At 44.4% G+C, this 21379-nt stretch overlaps 1 protein-coding gene across 2 annotated transcripts in view; it reads right to left on the bottom strand.

Annotated features, from left to right (window-relative positions):
* LOC147010798 (sarcoplasmic/endoplasmic reticulum calcium ATPase 2) overlaps positions 1 to 21379 on the bottom strand; it is a 108876-nt gene that overhangs the window by 37820 nt on the left and 49677 nt on the right. For both annotated transcript variants that reach the window (XM_085858914.1, XM_085858915.1), the window contains exons 6-9: positions 18769 to 18849; positions 18366 to 18451; positions 14976 to 15131; positions 13520 to 13828 (exon numbers count right to left, since the gene is read on the bottom strand). In XM_085858914.1, the coding sequence (XP_085715040.1) occupies positions 13520 to 13828; positions 14976 to 15131; positions 18366 to 18451; positions 18769 to 18849 (632 nt within the window). The remainder of the gene's footprint in view (positions 1 to 13519; positions 13829 to 14975; positions 15132 to 18365; positions 18452 to 18768; positions 18850 to 21379) is intronic.

The following is a 21379-nucleotide window of genomic DNA, read 5'->3' on the forward strand; positions in this document are numbered from 1 at the left end:
TTTTTATAACTTGGTCAAAAATTATCACATCGTCTCATCCTTGACTTCTGAAACAATTTACATCGTCAAATACCGCTCGTGGACCATCGTCGTCTACAGACTTGTTTAATTTAACCTCAATGCCATAAATACCCTCTTGCTTTGAAGAACAGGGAAGAAAGGGGAAGGGGAGGACAGATAGTTGGGGTTCAGGGTGAGGGGGCAGAGAGGGGCCAGTCCTTTTAAGACCCTTTAGACCCCTATAAACCCAAACTACTATTGGAACCATTAGACTTTGGACCATTAGACTCCAGAGACCGTTTATACTATTAGACACCTTAAGACCATTAAGACTTCTTCAGACACTTTAGACTCTCGACTTGTTAGACCCTTGACCATTTTTAGTATACAGTCGAGGCTCATGGAAAAGTGAGAACACTGAATACATCAGGACAAAAGGAACAGTACAGAAAGGGGTGGGGCACAAACAGCTGAGTTGAAGAACAAAATAGATGCAGACATGACAAAACAATGGGTGTGGGGAGGAATGAGGGGAAGGGCAGGATGTGTGGGGTGGATAAGATGGATACAAAAGGAAACTCTCAGGAAAGAAAAAACTGGAAATTTGGAGGGAGGGGGGCTTGGGAGTGGGGTGATTAACATGGGTAGAAAAGATCAAGGTTTTGTATGTGGGATGATCTGAGACGGTGTTTTGGATGGGGGATTATCATGAGACCCTTTAGAGTATAGACTCAAACTACTATTGAAATGCACCCTGAAGAACCCGAAGATCCTATCGATTCCTTAAACCCCGACACACCCTTTAGACCTTTTTACCTTTTGGACCCTTTTACACCCCTTTAGGGGTCAAAAAGGGTTTAATGGTCCTTTCACCATAAAAATTAATGGAATGTTTTTCATCAATTCAGAACCCACTCATCCGACAGTTTTCACTCCTCAACTGCAATCCTGTTATCAGGTCTTTCAGCCCCAACAGGGCCCTAATTGTCCAATGAATCAAACTGAAAATCAACTTTATCACCTAATGTACCCGATCTATGACCGCACTCCATCGGGAGATGAGCGTCTGTCCCACTTTGGACTGTTAATTAAAAATACTACTGCTTTATTCAAAATCTCCCTGAAATTGCTGTCAAATTGTATTGTGCTGTTAGGGTTTTAGGACACAACCTAAAAGTCCCAGAAGAAATGCTGGTCTATTTACCTTAAGAGGACAGTGGTTGCACATTTTGGGAAGGCACTCTGCCTCTGCTGGGTTGCAGTGTGAAAATGCAAGTGTGGTTTTCCATGGCCACACATCACTTCTGCTTGAAACAAAGCTCATTTAAATGTCTTTTCAAAATTAAACCAAAAAAAAAAACAAAGCAAAAAATAGTTCCATTAATTTATAAATACTTCCAAAAAAGAATACATGAAACAATAATCTACATATAACAGAGCAAGTTTATGTGTCAGGTCAGGTATGGGCACGTGCACCGAAACAGCACATCGCTGTGTCCACTTTCTGCCGGTACTCCAGGAGCCTCCGCCTGGCTATGCCCAGGCAGATACCTGGCCCATCCCCATCTCCTTGAGATGCTGATCAACCTGCTGCAACCACAATGCACGTGGTCGGCCCACTGACCCACTCCACTCACGAGGCTCCCTCGCTGAGAGAATCTGGTGAGCAGGATAAGTGTCAGAAAAACGAGCCACATATCCATACAGTCTCAGCTGATGCTCATGGATTATACAGGAAACAAATCACATCTGATTCTCTGCTCATTGGAGAATGCTGGCTATCACTGGTCAGACATTGTCCAATGAGCAGTTGCAGAGACCTGGGACCCAAGGAGTTAAGTCTCCGTCTCAGTTCCTTGGTCAGAATCCAACTCCAACATCTGTGGAGCAAGACTGGAAGGACCGATAAGTTAAACTCAGACTTTCATCCTCCTGCATAAGTACTGACAGCGCCACACCCCATGATCCAGTGAATCCATGACTCCCAAGCCCGACCCAGACGTCTATCAACCTCTGGCTCATAACATGGAGAGACAGGAACATCACTGCCAAGGTAAGCGAATCTCTTTGTGACCTCAACATCCTCACCACAATCAGGTACAGACAAGATAGCAGCATCCAAAAAGTCATTGAAAGTCTGGATCTTAGTTTTGACTCAGGAGACCCATAATCCCAGCGGCTCGGACTCCTTATCCAGCATCTCGGCAAAGATGACTGCATCATCTGCGAAATGAAGGTCAAAGATTTTGACATTCCCATATGATGCACCGCAGCTTGATCTCTCCAACATTCTCCCCAGAATCCAGTCAATACAAGCACTGACAAGTGTGGAGCCAGTACACACCCCTGACAAACTCCAGGAAAAATGGAAACAAGTCAGATATGGAACCACCCACCACACATCACAGCACTCTCAGTTACAGAGTATAGTTCAGAAATCAGATTGATCAGTTTTGGTGGCACCCCTTCCGGTTCTGGGTTTCCGGTTCTGGGTTTGGAGCCGGTTCACTTCCAGTTCTGGGTTTGGAGCGTTGGCAGGTCTCCTACAAGGGCTCTCTGCCGACGATCTCAAAGTTCAGTTTCCGGTCGTTATCTGTCCCGTTTTAACTGTTTATTTTCTCACCTGCATGTTACTGTGTGTTCCTCGTTCGGTTTTGTTTCAAAAACCGTGCTATTTTGTGAGTTTTCGTCGACCTTGTCTTACCGAGTGCTTGAGGCATACCCATCGTTCCCCTCAGTGTACGATCATGTTTATTTGTATTTTCTCCCCATTACCTTCAATTTCTATCTTCCCCACTTTCCCAATGTCCCCCATCACTCCCAACAAAACACTATTTCTTGTCTTAAATAAATAAAAAATAAAAAATTAAAAACTACCTTTCTCCTTGCACACTCACTAGTCTCAATTCCTCTTCTTCTTCTTCTTCTTCATCCTCTTCTTCTTCCTCCTGCTGGCACACCATCTTTATTCAACTGAGCTGACCCTCTCTCGCCATTACCTTCACGATTTCTTCCGATCTACAACCTTCCATTCCCGAATATTAACTGTTCTTCAAAAATACATCAAAAAATAATAATCTTCCTTGTATCCTTTCAATCTCTACACCTCCTGTAACCACGTGGCTCTCTACTTTTCATCGACCCAGCAGCTTCACACTGTGTTTACTGTCCAAGTTCACCACACACTTCCACGATTTTACTTCAACCTTCCCTTTTCCAAATGTTACGCAATCCTTATTTAAAATAAATAATTTCACTTTTGACGATACACCTCCCAGAGCCAAGTGCTTCTCCCATGACCATGTGATCTGTTTAGACCCCCTGCGTTTACCGATCCAATTTCACCATTCACCTCACAATTTTTTCTACGACACTTCCATGACCTAATCTGATGAATACTCTCTCAAACAATAATAATAATAAAAAGGATCTCTTATAATGCTTAATCTTCCTCTTTCACATGTGTGGTACTCTTTACTGTATCATAATGCACTACTCTTCTACTATTTAAACAGACTGCTCTCAATTCGACCTCGCCTTCATACCTTGCCAAAAAAAAAAATCCAACTGTTACAGCGTTTCTTCTCTCCATTCTCTGAATTCGCCTTTATTACATCAATCAAGAAATGTGTTTAATCGCATCTTTGACCTAAAACTTTAAAAAAAAAACCCCAGTTTGCTATGAATGCTCGCTTTCCATCAACCATTCTTTTTTTCCAATTTCATTGCCAACTCACCCCTCACTCTCAAAGCAACAATCACACTCTTCTCCCTCCAAGTCTCCCTCTCACCTTTCTCAAAAACTTCCCCCTCACATTTCTCCCACCATTCACCCCCCTCACTCATCCTTCTCAAAGTTGCCCCACCTCTCATCCACAAAGCTGCCTCCTTCTACTGCCCTCTCAGCCGCATCTCTTCACTCCACCTCCTCAAATCCTCAACTGCCTTCTTCCCCCTCTCTTGTCCCCCCCCTCCCCCAGCACCACAGAGCCTTTTCTCCTCCTCATCCAGCCTCATCCCCACACTCTTTAAACAAACCTCCTCACCTCCCACCTCTACCCCTCGTCACTTGTCCTACCATCCCCATCCCCTCCCACCCGCTGCACCCAAAGCCTCCTCCCCTCCCTCTTCATTAACAGTGTGGACCTCAAATATCTGGGGCCTTTGCTCAAACCTTTCAGATCTTTCCATACAGGTTGCCACTGACAAACCAGACATTATCTGCCTAACAGAAACTTTCCTCCACCAAGACATGTCTGACTCCCAAGTATCTATCCCTGGTTACTCCCTCCTCCGGTATGAAAGACCTGAGCATCGTCCTGGTGGAGGAGTTGCTCTCTTCATCAAAGACTCTATTCCTCACTCTCCATGCATTGCCCTCACTCCCCCACACCCCCACAAATACCTCTGGCTATGGCTTCCCCTCCACTCCCACCTCATGTTAATATGTGTACTGTACCGTCCACCGAACAGTGATGACTCCATCTACACCTCACTATCTGAAAACATGGACCAACTTCTATATTCTCATCCAAACTCTCTCTTTTTCATATGTGGCGACTTCAATCGTCACCAAGCCAGTTGGCTAGGTGTGGGTACCTGTTTCACCTGTCATGGCACCTCTGCAAAAGCTTTCTGCGACTCATTGGGACTGACTCAATCGGTCAACTTCCCGACCCATATCTCAACCAATGGTACTCCATATCTCTTCTGGATCTGATTTTGACAAATTTCCCTGACAATATCTGCTGCTCTTCCTCCGCTCCAATCGGTTCTTCAGACCACATCCTTGTCAAAGTGGACATCTCTGGCTATTATCAGAGAACCACCTCACCGCCGTCGAGTCTGGCATTTCACTCAAGCCGACTGGCAGGGTCTCCAAGCAGCCATCAAACTTACAGACTTGCAGACTGGTCTCCTATCGCTACTTTCTCCAACATAGTCATCCTGGGAATGCTTTCAAAGAAACTTGCTCTCCCTCATGCACAGATTTATCCCCTCTCGTCTTCAGTTGTCCTACCCTTCCTCCAGCCCTTGGTTCACTGAAGCTTGTGGCGAGGCAGTTGTCCTGAAACAACTTGCTTTGCCTCATGAAAAGCAAACCCAACTGAGGGTAATCTCAGTTCCTTCCATAAAGCTCGGAACAAGTATGTATCCTACCCTCAGGAGAGCCAGAAAACATCTTTCTCCGCTCAAGTCTGAACTTTCAAACCTCTCTCCCTCCTCAAAATCCTGGTGGCATCTAATCAAATCTGTTTCTGGTGTATGTTCCCCCTTTTATCCCTTCCCTTACCTCAAATGGCTGCACTGCTGATACCGCACGTGAAAAGGCTGAATGCCTGAACTCGGTGTTTGCAGCTAAATCTTGTGTCCAAAATCCATCGCTTTCTCTACACACCTTACCCAGTCACACCCAACTGTCCCTAGACTCTAGGTCCTTTTCTCCTGACAAGGTGGAGAGCTTGCTGTCAAACCTCGACTCAGATTCTGCAACCGGTCCAGACGGCATCAGCCCACGTGTCCTAAAAACCTGCTCTTCTGCTCTTGCTCACCCTCTCTCTGTTCTATTCACCCTCTCATTTGCTCAAGGTTATCTGACATCTGCTTGGAAATCAGCAAACATTACTGCCCTGCATAAAAAGGTGCAAAAACAGATCCCTGCAACTACAGACCAATCAGCCTTCTCCCAATCATCAGCAAGGTTATGGAATCCATCATCGCTTCAGACATTAAATTCTTCCTCTTCTCCAATGGTTTGATTTCCAATCATCAATTTGATTTCAGACCAGGTCACTCTACCCTGGATATGCTGCTTCTGCTCTCCCAAATATGAATAGAGGTCCTCAATGCCAGACATGAAATCCCTGGACGTATCCCTGGACATATCATGTGCTTTTGACACCGTCTGGCACCCTGCCCTGCTCACCAAACTCTCTACCTGTGGTATCCAAGACCATCTCCACTCATGGCTCACCGACTTTCTCTCCTGTCACAGCCAACATGTGACACTTCATGGAGTTCTCTCATCCCCTCTTCCTGTCCAGGCTGGAGCTCCTCAAGGTAGCGTTCTGGGCCCTGTTCTTTTTCTGGTTTTCATCAATGATCTCTCCGACTCTCTGGAAAATCCTCCATATCTCTTTGCTGATGACTCCACCCTCTGCCGTACCATCATTCATCCCTCAGACCGGCAAGCAGCAGCTTCTTTGCTCACTGCAGATCTGGGTAAAATCACAAAATGGTCCAATACATGGAACATGTCTTTCAATCCGGACAAATCTCACTCACTATGTCTCTCCGAAAGGACCGTTTAGAAAACCCCCCATCCACTTTTTCAACAATCCTCTGGAAGAAGTCCTTTCTGTCAACCTTCTGGGTCTCACTATCTGCCATGACATTTCCTGGGAAAGCCACATTTCAAACCTCGTCAGTATTGAGGAACTGAGCATGCTGGCAGACCCTGCAGTTCTAAATCATCCTCCAGCGACCAGCAATGGGCACATGATCAATCTCCTTTGCCACACCACCAGTGTTGGAACACCAAATCCAGTGATGAGCCTCTGGGCACTGAAACCATGAACCAACCAACCCCAAATCCACGACTTCTCACAAAGTCAAGGAACTTAGTGTTATTCTGGTAAACAGTTTTAGACCCACAACTCTTCAGGATTGAACTGGTAAAATTCTGGTAAACAGGGGACCAACATACATCTCATAACCATCCCTATCAGTACCAGTCGATGCATTGAAATCCCCCAAGAAGAGAAGAGTATCTTGCCTGGGCAAAGATCAAACACAGACTCGAGCGTGGTATAGAATGCCTCCTTCACAGTGAGATCACTCGCCTCAGTCGGAGCATATTCAGAGACCAGGGAAATGACACTCGAGAAGTGACGAATCATCAGTCTCATAATGCGCTCATTGAACAGTGTTACCTCAATTATCATAGGAGTCTGCTTAATGGACACAGCTACAACAACTCCTTGGGTATGGTAAACATCAGTGACCACACCAGAAGTAGGTGTAACCATCAGCCAGTATCACACCAATATCTGGTCTCCGAACCTCAGAGTGCTGCAATACCGACAGTCAAATGCTGGAGCTCAGATGATAGCAGAGACAGGTGATCATCCTCTCTTAGGGAAAGGACATTCCAAACACCTACCAAAAGGGACCGCCTCAGGTTAACCCGAGGAGACAGCAGTCTGGTGGATGACACCTCAGCTCCACCCCAAAACACCACTGCAACTCGATGCAGGAAGGTTACCCCGTGCTTTTCCTCCCATCATGAAAGAATGGGGGTCCTGAAGGGTTTTGCCCCAATCCCATCATTGAATGAACTGCCCTGCGTCGGGCAGCTGCAAAGGTGGGACTACCATGGTGTGATTTTTCAGTTTTGTGTATATTAAATGGATTTTGCGGATTTCAGTGTGTTGCGGTCACCAGAGTGCAAATCCTGCCACCAACATCCTTGAAAAAGGTAACGCAATTGCAGAAGGACATCCGCAGACGCAGTTGGGCACCAGATATGGATGGCCATTGGCTCACAAGAAACTCCTCCGCCCTTTTACAGGTTTTGTTTTTAATCCTGCTGGGTATCCATATTCATACACCCTCTTCACCAGGAAACCTGGTGGGGGAGACGGTTTAGTGGCCAACAACCCGACCATGAAACAGATTCGTACAGGTTAACATGGTACGTGTAGCAAGTCACAGATTTTATCGGGCCTGGCAATAATATATATGTATGTGTATGTATGTACACATGTATAGTGCCTTCAGAAAGTATTCACACTCCTTGACTTTTTCACATTTTGTTGCGACAGCCTGAATTGCAAATGGATTAAATTCAAATTTGTTGCTACCGATCTACACAAAATATCCCATAATGTCAGTGAAAACAATTTAAAATAAAAAATAAAAAAATTTAATTAAAAATGAAATACAGAAATATCAAATTTCCATAACTATTCAACCCCGAGTCAATACGTTGTAGAAGCACCACAGATTCTCAATGGGATTGAAGTCTGGCCTGTGGCTGGGCCACTCAAGGACTTTCACGATCTTGTACTGAAGTCAAATACCCCGGCACCGTATTGAGCATAGAGCTCTGTAGTATGGGGAAGCCCAGAACACAATGGCACAATCCTCATGGCGGTACTCGTATGTGGGTGGAGCTAGCGCTGTGGAAATAATGCGTACACCAACGGAGATGCTGAAAAACTCCTACAACCCATTCTGATCTGCTTCTGGACTCCTCCCTTGCCAAGTAATGATAAAAAGCAGTGTGTTCCACACAGAGAGTGTGTGGTTCAATGGAGCTCATGATTCAGCTTGTGCTTGTGGTATAGCTTGGCTTGGTGGCGAGAGGCAGAATAGAGCAGCAGAGAGATGCTTGTGAAACAGAGTTCACGGAGCGGAGTGTTGGGCAAGCAAGAGATCCAGATGCCAGATCAAGCGCAGTCATTCGGGCTGAACCAGTAGTATCACTTCTAGATTTTCTTACATTTGATTAAGCTATTCCCTGACACGTTCTTCTTCTTTCTTTCCATCTCGTCTGCTATATGGATGCATATTCTGAAAAGTCCACACGTAGTGCTCGCCGGGAAGCTATACCCCACTGATTGGCTCTATATGTTAGCCAGTGCATACTTGGCAACTCCGCTCAGCTGCACCTGATTAGGTAAGATAAAGCAAGCACATATCGAGGGCACCAACCCCCCCTTGTTGCCGTCATTCAACGGAAAGGGAACACGTGAAGTAGTTCGATCCCTGCCAGGATTGGCGGTACCAATCAGCGTTTGCGGTTGACTAGCAACCGGCCAAGCCATGGGGTTATCCGCAGCTGGTGGCCTCAAGACCGGGCTTTCAGGAGGAACTCAAGTTCTTCCCCTCATGGCGAACCTTGATATGAACCCCGGGCCGTAACAGTATTTTACATGCATATAAGCAGTACACATGATGTCATTTCATATACGTAACCCAGGTTAATTTCATTTTCAGAAGCAATCAAGGCTCTCTCAGCTCTCACACGAGCCTCGACAAGGTATAGAAAAAAAAAAAAGGCGACCGTCTGTTGCCTTTACACAAAACTACCCAAATAAAGAGACGTGTCAAACGAGCGTGTTGCATGTTTGGAACAAGATTGCCCGTAGGGTGGGTACTCTGCTACATGGTGTTAATAATCATAAAGATAATAACATGACCCCCCTGGAAGACGCCTTGGGAGCGGGTGCTTCTCGAAACAACAACATCACTCTCTTCAGCAGACCAACCCCCAAATATAGGAAAATGGTTGTTAAGAGTACTGGTCTCCAATAAGAGGTTATCAGGATAGGGGTGGGGGGGGGGGGGAGATAATAATTATATATATATATATATATATATATATATATATATATATATATATATATATATATATATATATATATATATATATATATATATATATATATATATATATATATATATACACACACACACTACCAGCAGGGGCTATTCGGCACTGCTTGGCTGAGTGAGCTTTACCCAGTGGTGATTTCAGGATGTGTTGGACATTAAAAAGTTATAGAGGCCTCATGGTGGTTACCTTTTTTTCTGCGGGCCGGCGGCAGCACTGCCTGACCCCCACATCCCAATATACCATTCATAGTAACCTATGGTGGCCTCAAAATGAACATCAAGGCCACTGTGTGATAGCTTCAAACCTTTCAAGAGACCAAATGGGTGAGTGATGGAGGGAGTCGGTGAGTTGGTCCGGATAATAAACAAGGCGTCAGCACGCAGAGTCAGGACCAGGAAGTAACATGTCTCGTCCAAACTGAGCCCACCACTCCTATTGCAACAACCACCACCACCACCATGCGTGAGCACAGCTTGTCAGATGGGTTTCTTTCGGTCTTATCCTCCTCTTGCTGTCTCCTATTTGTGAGTATGTGGGCAATAAGATATGGGATAAGCCGACAGGATTATTTGTGGGTGCAGGGGTGGTAATCCCTATGGAATTCTATCCTTCATTGTAGTTTTGCTCCCTCTCTGTCCTCCCTTTCACCTGTTTAATAAACTCTGTTTTCGCCATCGAAGTGTTGGTTTGGAGTGCGGTCCGGAATTGGGGCAAATAACCACAGCACGAGTAACTCCATGGCTGATGCAAATTGGCGTCAAAACCCCAAAGTTATGAGGGTACAAATGTGGTGGTTCATCAAGGGTCCTCACTTTTTAAACTGACAAACACATTGCATGGTTGTTGGAGTTACTGTGCATAGAAAACCAAAGTAAAGATCTTTCGGGCTTTCCTAGCAGATGATGTACAGGACCAAGGACTACTTGTTGCTAAATTGGTGACTGTTCAGCTGGGAGATCTGACCATGTCCACCCACATCGGTATGACAATACGCATCAGTCATCGTTATCTCCTCTGATGTCATTCCTCTCTTCTGTACGGCATGCAAGCACATCAGCTCGAAATAACATCAATTTCTTCTGGAAATTTGGGGTGGTAAGGGAGGAGTGTTTGGGTGGGGGGGGGTTAATTGGGGTGGAAAAGATTATGGTTTTGGATGGGGGGATGATCTGAGATGGTGATGAACAGCCATCTTGAAGACCTGGAAGGAAGAATGAGATTGAAAATAATGTGGAAGTTGGCTCCACAGGAGAGAAAAAAAAGAGGAACGAACGATTGGACGTGAGCAGCGATTCGGGATATTTGGAGTTTCCTCAGAAGGGGGTTGCTAGTGGACCACTTGCACCCCACAGAAACATGGGATAAAGCTCAGAAAGAGAAAAGGTGCAAGACCAGAAATGAGGCGGGAGAAGACAGAGACCACTGACCTGACTGATTGGAAAGTGATTGGCCCATAGACTCAGCTAATCACGGGAGATTCCAATAATATTGAAGGCCTTGGTTTCCACAGTGTGAAACTAAGCAAAATGTGAGGCAGGAAAGCCAGCCCAGAGGGGAGAGCAGTACCCCATCAAGCTGTGGGTGAAAGCCTTGTAGGTCGATGGGAGCTTAGGTGTGCTAAGGAAGAGCTTTGCACGATGGAGGATGTCCAGTTGGTGACTGGCTTTGAAGGTCAACTTCGAAACGTGGGTTGCCAAAGAAATATCACGGCTGATAGTGATACTCGGGAGATTGAGTGACTGAATTTCTGAAAGAGGATCGTTAAGCAAGTAGACAAGAGGTTTGCCAGACGGTCCTTTCGGAGTGAGAGAGTGAGTGTGAGATTTGTCACCATTGAAAGACATTTTCCAAGTGTTTGACCAGTGTGTGATTTTTGTCAAGGTCTGAAAGAGAGGGAAGAGGCTACTGCCTGCTTATCTGAAGGATTAAGGATGTCATGGCAGAAGGTGAAGTCATTAGCAAATATATAAAGTTGATCTGACACCTTGCTCAGAGATGTTGATGAAGATTAGGAATAGGATTGGGCCCAGAACACTACGTTGGGGAATTCCAACCTTAACAGAGAGAGAGAGAGGAGATGAAAGGATTCCGTTAAGAGCCATACGTTAGCTATGAGTGTGCAGGAAGTCAACAACCCATGTGGGGTGTTGGCCTTGGCTTGGATGCCATAGGCAGAGTTTGGAGAGAAAGGCAGGATGCCAGACTATTGAAAGCTCCAGATATGTCTAGAGCAGCGTTTCTCAACCTTTTTACCCTGTGGAACCCTTGAAATAGTTTTCATGTCTCAGGGAACCCCTACATAAAAATTATTATATACCATTATTAATATCTAGCTCTTTTATATTTTTATCGTAGTTCACGTGGTAAATAATATTTTTTTCAGATACCTGGTTTCAGGAAAAAATGACCCCCTTTTTGTCAAATTTATTGGCAATGAAAAAAAAAACAAAACATACTGCTCGTTTATGAGACCTCACACTGAGGTTTTAATTCACAAATTTTTTTTTTGTTTTTTTGAAAACGTCATTTTTGAAAGTGTTTGTCAACCCTGAGTCTGTTTGACAATTAAAAAACACACGTCATGTAACTTGATCAACAAAACTTAAACAAATAAAGCTGAAGCAATAAAGGTAAACAGAAGAACTAACATTGAGAGAGAGAGACTAACCTACTAACCTAGGAAGCACAGAGAAGATAGATGGGCACCGTGCATGTGTCCCATACTTCAGTCAGTCACTCAATGATACACGAATCCGCCACGTACAGGACGTCCACTTACCAGTGAGGGCGGTTTCACACTGGCGCCATATAGATATCGTTAAATACATTCCCTATGGTTGTTATAATTGTAAATAATACAAGAGGTTGAAGCCCCTATTATAATAACCAAGGAGTTTCCAACAATATGCCGTACGTGAAAAGTAAAATTACGAATATTAAATCAAACAAAAACTACTCAAAAATACATTAGCCTATTTATTACTGTTTCTCGCGGAACCCCTAGCGACCTCTTGCGGAACCCTAGGGTTCCGGGGAACCCCGGTTGAGAAACACTGGTCTAGAGAGATGGCCCTGATCTCACGTTTAATATTGAGGGCCTCCATTGAGGTTGGGATAGTAGAAGCAGCATGTCCACAGCAGAGTGACCTGGTCTGAATCAGAATTGGTGATCTGAGATGAGGCCATTGGAGAAAAGGAAAGTTGCAGTCCCTGCCAATCTCCCTGAATGAAGTGCCAGACTTGCTGGCACTCAAGCGGATCTGAATATAGTAAGAGATGTTGACTCTTCGAAACATGTAATCAGATGAACCAATTAGAGCAGAGGAAGAGCAGGAGACATTTGCGGGAAAGTTTGTCACCACCAAGTCCTGATGGGAGGATTTGTCATTGGGAGAAATCTGGGTCGGAAAGTGCACAGTTTTGAGTGAGGTCACAGAGGTCCTTTGCTGAAGGGTAATAATGCCTCATTGGTTTATCCATCTCAACATCTTCTAAAACAGTAAATGGTGTAATATTACCCATTATAATGGACAAAACCTCAAACCCTCCATGAACCATAACCTCAAGAGGCATACTCTCACAGATGAGGCTGAGATGATTACCAGACAACAGGCCAGAAACAGATGCCATTGCATCTGCTGCACCTGCCCGAGTGAACTTCCATCTATTCGATACATCTGATAACTATGCAACAGGATATAATTTCCAAAATAAAACTGCACATTTCCAATTATGATATAATCTGTTGCAGGATCAAGTTTTACTAAAGCAGAAAAGCCATCAGAATCAACAGAAAAGCCATCAGAAGGAAAGCAATCCTTTCAAAAATTCAAGACAACCTCAAAAAGCATATCAACAACACACAACTCGAACTTCCAGGTGACTTCCTCTGAATGCTCCAATGTGTGGCACAATAATAAAAGGAGAAAACGTCCAAAATACAATGTAATTAAAGGAAAGATACAAATCAAATGTTAACATTTTCTTCGCACTGTTTCCCTGTAACATCATCAACCAATAAACCAAGCTGTTGAAGCTTTCCGACAACTTTACTTCCAAATAGAGTTTCATTCAGAACCTCAAACACACAAGTATAGCAAGAACCTCAGCAATTCTCACCTTGTGCACAGACATCTGATTGGTGGTTAGGGTTCCAGTCTTGTCAGAGCAGATAACAGATGTACACCCCAGTGTTTCCACAGATGGCAGGCTGCGCACAATGGCATTCTTCTTGGCCATTCTACGTGTGCCCAGCGCTAGGCACGTAGTGATCACAGCAGGCAAGCCCTCCGGAATGGCAGCTACGGCCAGGGCCACAGCGATCTTGAAATAGTATATTGCTCCACGGATCCAGGAGCCACCGTGAACTGGATCATTAAAGTGTCCAATGTTGATCATCCATACCGCAATGCAGATCAAAGTGATTACCTGGATAAAGGTGACACCCCAGAGGAGATAACTGGAAAGATTAAAACAAGATTCAGAAGCAAACAGAATTTGACAGGAATGTCGATGGATATGCTTCCTCCTGCTTTGAATGCGAACCAAATGTTACGTTTAATTTTCCATGTGGGCTATTATTGAGATCAAAGGTGATGAGGGAAAGTGCGAAAGGTAAAAAAAGAGAGAGAAAAAAAGAAAGAGATTAGTATGAGGGAGACATCAGATGCTTCTAATTCAAGTTATGGTATGCAAAAATTATTTTCAAAGTGCACACGACCTTTGACCGGTTGAACCCGAAATTGAATGAATTCATCTTTGTATTCGTGTCTATACTTGTGCAAAGTTTGGTTGATAATTGAAATCCCTTCAACGGTTCACAAGTTATGGTAACAAAAAACTGATAATGGAAGGACACCAACAGCTCAGCGCATGCTCCCTTACCTGACCTGACAGAAAAGGACAAACTGAAACAGAATGGAGGAGGAGGAGGACATTGGGACCATACTCTGTGCAGAGCGTTGGTGCTGCTTATGCAGTCTCCTTGGCTATTGGGCACAATCCTGGACGGGTCGCCACTCCGACACAGTATACCAGCATGCTGGCACTCATTTTGCCGACCTCGCAAGGATGACAGGCCGAGTTAATTAATATGACAGGCTGCCACCTGGTATTAATTCAACAGCTGAGCGGGATTTGAACTCAGGACCCTAGGATCCAACGTCTACCACCCTAACTATGAAGCCAACACCACAGAATGGCTTGGGCATTATTATAAAATATAAGGTAAAAAAAATATTGCATAATCCCAATACATACAAATTATAAAATATAAGGGGAAAAAATGTATTATGGCATAAAAGGCAAAAAAAAGTGTTTGTTCAGGTTGGTGAAAAAGGTCATCTGGAGGTTTGTGTAAACGAGGTCTCAATGCAGACGAGCAAAAGAAAAATTGTCACAATTTGTGAAAGGTATCACATAACCTTTGCAAAGAGACTTGAATGTAGGGAGGCTGACACTACATAAAACATAGCAAAAGCCATTTTCCAACCCAAATTGAAAACTAATCAAATACAGCCATTACCCAAGTCATCGAAGACCTTGAAAAAAAATAATAACAAATTATATTAAAAACCTTGGACAACTGCTCTCCAAACTCATCCAGTTTCTGCTGGAGTGGCGTTCGCTCCTGTTCCGTGGCAGCCATTTCATCACGGATTTTGCCAATCTCAGTATTGACACCGGTCGCCACGACAACACCGACAGCCTTTCCAGCTGCCACATTTGTGCCCTAGCACGCATTGGGACGAAAGAATCACAATTAAAAGTCAGTCAATGTTGCCACTGTAGCACGGCAGTAAGGACGCTTGACTGACATCCAGGTTTAAATCTGACAGACCGTCTTTAGCATTTGGAAAGGAAGGAAAATTATCATGTAGCTGGAGGACTGTCAATAACAAAAAAGAAAAAACTAGAAGGGCACTAGATAGAGCACAAACCTCCGCTACGCAATACCTGGTCCACAAGAACATATCGGGCCCATTACATTTTTGAAATATCATGCTAAACATTACTATATCGTTTTTGGCCCCATTTTCCAATGGTGAAGAATCACTTTAAAAATTAAATAATTATCGAATCCAGATCCGGATCTTCACCAAATTGAATCAATTCGTCCTTGCCACACCCCCAACGTGTCCACCAAGTTTCGTCCGAATCCGTCCGCAACTTTTTGAGATATCGTGCTATTTATTGCTTTTGGCCACATCTCAACGGTGAATCACCACTTTTTAAAATTCCAGTAACGGGATCCGGTCCGGATCTTCATCAAACTCTAATCAGTTCATTCTTGTCCCACACCCAACCGGCCCACCAAATTTCATCCGGATCCGTCCACAACTTTTTGAGATATCCTGCACACAAACAAACAATCAGACAAACAAATGGAAAGGGGTGAAAACAACCTCCTTCCACCTTCGGTGGCAGAGGTAACAAAACAACCCAGGTTGCTCAGTAATTGGAGGTATACCTAGATCGTATTACGAGCTGTGCCAACACTTGATATGTTTTTCAATCCTGACAAATCTCAGCCGCTGAAAAGGCCGTTCCGCAAACACTTCCATCTACTTCCTTAACAATCCTCTTCAAGTTTAGTTGCTCATAGTTTTGGACCTCACAATCAGTCATGATCTTTGTTGGGTAAACCACATGTCGAAGTTGGCCTCCAAAGCCAATCAGCAATAGAGCATCCTCCATATGCACGCTTGCGAATGAGCAGGTCTAGCCTGGGTGTGAATCTCAGCCCAGCTACAAGCTGTCACGCTGGTGTCTCCCAGGCAGGATGAGGCATCAATGTGCGTGCCATGCCTCAGATGGATATTAAACTGGGCGTCCCATCTGCCCATATTAGTTGGTGGACATTAAAGATCCCAGGGTATTCTTTGCGAACAGTAGACAAGCTGTCGCCAGCACCCTGAACAAATTACAAATTCCTGCCCTAGCCTACAGGAGCATTGCATTAGCAGCACCTTCTTCAGCCAGTGATGCTACTCACAGCCATGTGCTGCATATGAAAGAATAATAATAATAAGATGATGATGACAAAGATGATGACGAGGAAGAGGCACATCCGAAATTTTATCTATCCACAAAATCTTTACCAACAGCTTTATGGAGTACTGCTTTCCCCTCTGGACTGTTGCCCCTGCCTCACGCTTGATGCCATGGAAACTTCTTCTTTTTGGCTGCTCCCGTTTGAGGTCGCCGCAGCAGATCATCAGTCTCCATTTCGCTCTGTCCTCCACATCTTCTATTGTCACACCAAGCACCTGTATGTCCACCCTCACCACATCCATAAACCTCCTCTTTGGCTTTCCTCTTCTCCTACTACCTGGCCGCTCCATCTTCAGCATCCTTCTCCCGATATACCCCGCATCCCTCCTGTGCACATGTCCAAACCATCTCAATCTCGCCCCTCTCACTTTGTCTCCAAATCGTCCTACCTGCACTGTCCCTCTAATATACTCATTTCTAATCCTGTCCATCCTCCTCACTCCCAACGAGAATCGCAGCATCTTTAACTCTGCCACCTCCAGCTCTGCTTCATGTCTTTTGTCAGCGTCACCACCTCCAAACCATACATCATAGCTGGTGTCACTACCGTCTTGTATACTTTCCCTTTCACTCTTGCAGATACCCTTCTATCAGAAATCACTCCTGAAACTCTTCTCCACCCACTCCATCCTGCCTGCACTCTCTTATTCACTTCTCTACCACACTCTCCATTACTTTGGACAGTTCATCCCAAGTATTTATACCCATCCACCTTCACCACCTCAACTCCTTTCTGCCATTCCATTCCATTCCATTCCATTTCCACCAGAACCATTCCGCCACCCTCCCTCATTTACGCACATGCACTCCGTCTTACTCAGACTGATTTTCATTCCCCTTCTCTCCAGTGCGTACCTCCACCTCTCGAGGATCGCCTCAGCCTGCTCCCTACTCTCACTACAGATCACGATGTCATCCGCGAACATCATAGTCCATGAAGACTCCTGTCTGATCTTGTCGTTTGATGCCAAGGCAACCAAGGCCTTAAAATTAATTGGAATGAAGCTGAGTCTCTGGGACTCTCACTTTCGCATTGCAGACAGGTCAATGGCCTCTCTGTTTACTACCGCTTTCTTTCTTGTCTTGCACCATCTGCCACTCACTGCTCACCTCCATTCATTCACTACTCTTTCTTTCTTTTCAGTCTGTAGAACCAATTTCCCAGCCTCTTCAATCCCAATCTTCCCTTCAAGCCTTCAAGACAGCAGTCCACCACCATCACAAGTCATCCACCATCCATAACCATGATTTGTTATACCCCTAGTAACCCCTCCCCCTCACCCCCCCTCCCAAGCTCACCCATTTCTTATTTCTGGGTTTCCAGGTTTTCCTTCCACTTTTGTGATTGCGAATTTGCAGCTGCATCCATCGTGTTCAACACCCCACCCTCTCCCACCCCGTGTCATCCCCTTACTCTTCTTTCCCCTACATCCCATATTTCTCAAACTCTCCATCTATAATTTTTGCCCTCAACTCTGCTGTTGATGTGTACCCACCCCACCCCCCAACCTCTTTCTACTGTTCCTTTCGTTCTGTTACACCCTGATCCGTTCTGTGTTCTAGCTCCTCCACGAGCTTTGACCCTGTACACAAATAAAATAAAACAAAACAGAAAACATCAACTGCCTGCCTGCACTGCAATAAAAACATCAACCGTCTGGTGGTGCCGGATCACATTTTATGGCCGACTCGAAGATGGCTCTTGAGGTAACTCAGGATGGGCACCATATTGAGAGGCAGGATACAAAAATAACATAAAATAAATCAGCACCAGTGACATCTCAAAACGATTGGGGTAAGAGGAGTGCAATGTACATAAAACTTGCTCTGTATACTCCCAATCCAACTACAATGCCACACAAAAGTAGCAGTGGTGATACAAGCCTGCAAAATTATGAATATGATGACTCACAGAGAAAAGCATGTTCTTTTTGTCTTGGTTGACGGCCCTGGGATCAGGCACTGGGTCTGTGTGCTTGATGACAGACACGGATTCTCCTGCCAAACACAGAATTGCATTTGCCAGTAAATTGTCAAAACATATACCTGTACAGTGTACATGCATGGTTTCCAGGAAAGTACCAACATGGCTGCAAGTATATATCTATTTTCCCCCATTGCCTGACATCGAATGTGTTTCCATGGGATGATTAAAGTACGACTGATGAAATTTGATCAGAGGTAAGTTAGTGGGAGAATACCCATCCAATATTAGGTGCACTGTAGTTCACCAGGGCCTGTTTCCAGATCAGCATCATGAAAGGAAGGAGAGTGAAACAGTAGCTGTTCGCAAAATTTGTGGCCATTAATTTCACCTGTTAAGATGGACTGATCCACTCGAAGAGTTGTCGATTTCACCGAGGATAGTCTGATATCAGCTGGAACTTTATCACCAACTACAAAAAAAAAAGAAAAAAGAAAAGGCAGTTATATAACTAAGTTCAAATTTCAAAAGAAGAATTAAGATAATGAAGCATGACAAAGTTTGGTGAGTTAACCAAAAAGTCATATCTTAACTGCTTTTTTTTTCATTTTTTTTTTGTTTTCCTTGTCCAGACTCGAATGAGAGCTAACACACAACGCACATCAAGGGGGGCATGAGACAGGAGGGGAGGGAGTGGGAAGGACAAAACAGTGGGGAACAGAGACATTAGGAGATCTGTGTAAGGGAGAGGGATGGGACGGGGAACAGAAGATGGACATTACAGATCTACTCTTGAGATGGACATTACAGATCTACCCTGAGGGCGTTTTTGTTAGCTGAAGCTTGAAAACAAAGCTTCAGCAAAAAGGCTTTCAGTCTTTGGCTTCCTGCAACAAGGCTCTCCTCTTGATGGTGCCACCAGCAGATGCACAAAAATTAATGACAAAGGAATGATGGAAAGAGTGGGGAGGACAAGAAAGGGGCTCAAGAGCTGACACGATGCAGTATGGCAAACCGACAGGTTTATAATCGCCACAATCATGTTCCATAAACAACAAACTCAATGACATAGATCCAAATAAGGTCGAAATATGAGGAATTATTTGGCAAAATCCCAATACACACGGTCGGAAATGAAAGGTGAAAGGGAGTACAGGGGGATTGTTCAGATGCCAGAGCAAAGACAGAGAATTACAGACTTCAGTGGGCTCAAAACAACATGACGTGCATAATGTGTTGGAAGAGCCACACAATATTTGTAATACACAAGCTGTTCAAATCTGGCATTTTTAAGCCTCTGCAAACTAGATTAAGGATTTATTGATATCGTCCTGAAGGCAGTATCATTTATTAAATCAGATGCGTCTCGAAACCCTCCCCGGAGAACGCTTCAGTTCGCTGAACTCACGATAACAATTTCTAAGCAGAACAAAGCTGTTGGACATCATAATAATAATAATAATAATAATAATAATAATAATAATAATAATAATAATAATAAAGAATGAAAACATTTTGTTGGTAAAAGATTTGATTTAATCTGAGTGTTGCAGTCCAGTGACTAAACAAATTCAACACATTTGGATTGTTTACATTCGAAAGTTGGTTCTATGGCAGTACTGTACTCAGTTTATGGACTCTAAAAGATTAGGCCCAGATGGCTAACACAGTGCATCTGCTCCAGGGAGAAAGGCAAGCAATTGGTTTCCAAGCAGCTGGACCACCTACACGTATATGCATTGCTCCCCACAAGCGGAGAGACGGTGAAGCACAGGATGCAGCAGGGAGGGGTTTGGAGAGGGTGTAGGGGCTGAAAGCATGCACTGTGCTTGGGGAGTGGAGAAGGTGAAAGTGGTTTCCCTCCCCAACAACCCTCTCCACCCCCTCAAAAACTAAAATTTGCTTGCCTTCCTTACAAGGCCAGCTTTTTTGATTCAGTGACATGAGGCACACAGGGTGTGGACAGGAAGAGCACTTCAGATGGCATCAAACTTCGTCTCTCAATAACCACAAGCTATTAACATCCTGTCACAAAACTGAGTGGAAGATTGAGAAGTCTGTTACTTGGTGAGTAGTGCAGCGTTAGAACGGTCCTTTTACAATTGCAGCCTTATATCATTGTTTATTCTAAAAAAAAAAAAATCTCACAAGGCATTCTAGTAGGCTGCTTATCGAGTGGCACGGGCAGCTGTCTTGGAGCAATGCAAACATGCATGCACTGGCAACAGAACAGCCACGACGACACCGACCCACATCATCAAGTTGGACATTTCCTCAGTAGCGTGTCACTCGGCCCTAAGTTATGTGTCAGTTTACTTTACAAACCCGTCATCGACTTATCGCCCACATTCTAGGTGCCCTGAGAGGAAACATTTTGCAAAGTAATGCAGCCTCTTACAAGCTACAGTTGGCAAAGCACCTGCTGCACTCAAGCACTCATTCATCAAAGCCATCTGCCAAGTTGTATTTCATTTCAAACTTTAATGAGGCACTTTTCATCTTCCCCAGCATGCATGGAAATTGGTAAAACCTTGTGCTATTGTCAAAACATGCCATTTATAAATGGACTGGTGGTGTCAGTGCACAATTCTAGCACTGGCCAAATCTCAAAGTAACGTTGATCCCCGACATTCGCGGATTCACTATTCGCAGACCCCGCGGATTCGCAGTTTATAAAAAACGACCTGCTTCTACATTCCTGGCCTTGGGCTTCACGTTCTCATGGTTTTTCACAGGCGCAAAAAAAAAATCTTACACGACCTGAGCAGGAAGCAAACTGCGAAGCATGCCCCACAAGTTCAGCTAAAAAACACTCCACCGTATCTACCGGCAGCTGCGTAAGCCTTCATCCCCCGCGAGTCACACAATTAAAAAGATTCACCACATCTATTACCAGCCGAGTAAAACATCATCTCCCAGGAGTCATACAATTAAAATGCTTCAACGCATCTACCGCCAGCTGCGTAAAACGTTATCCCCAACCAAAAATGGGCAGACTACTC

This window comes from Eptatretus burgeri, chromosome 16 (assembly GCF_056783735.1).
Source record: "Eptatretus burgeri isolate ZD-2024b chromosome 16, Ebu_testis_v1, whole genome shotgun sequence".
NCBI lineage: Eukaryota > Metazoa > Chordata > Myxini > Myxiniformes > Myxinidae > Eptatretus > Eptatretus burgeri.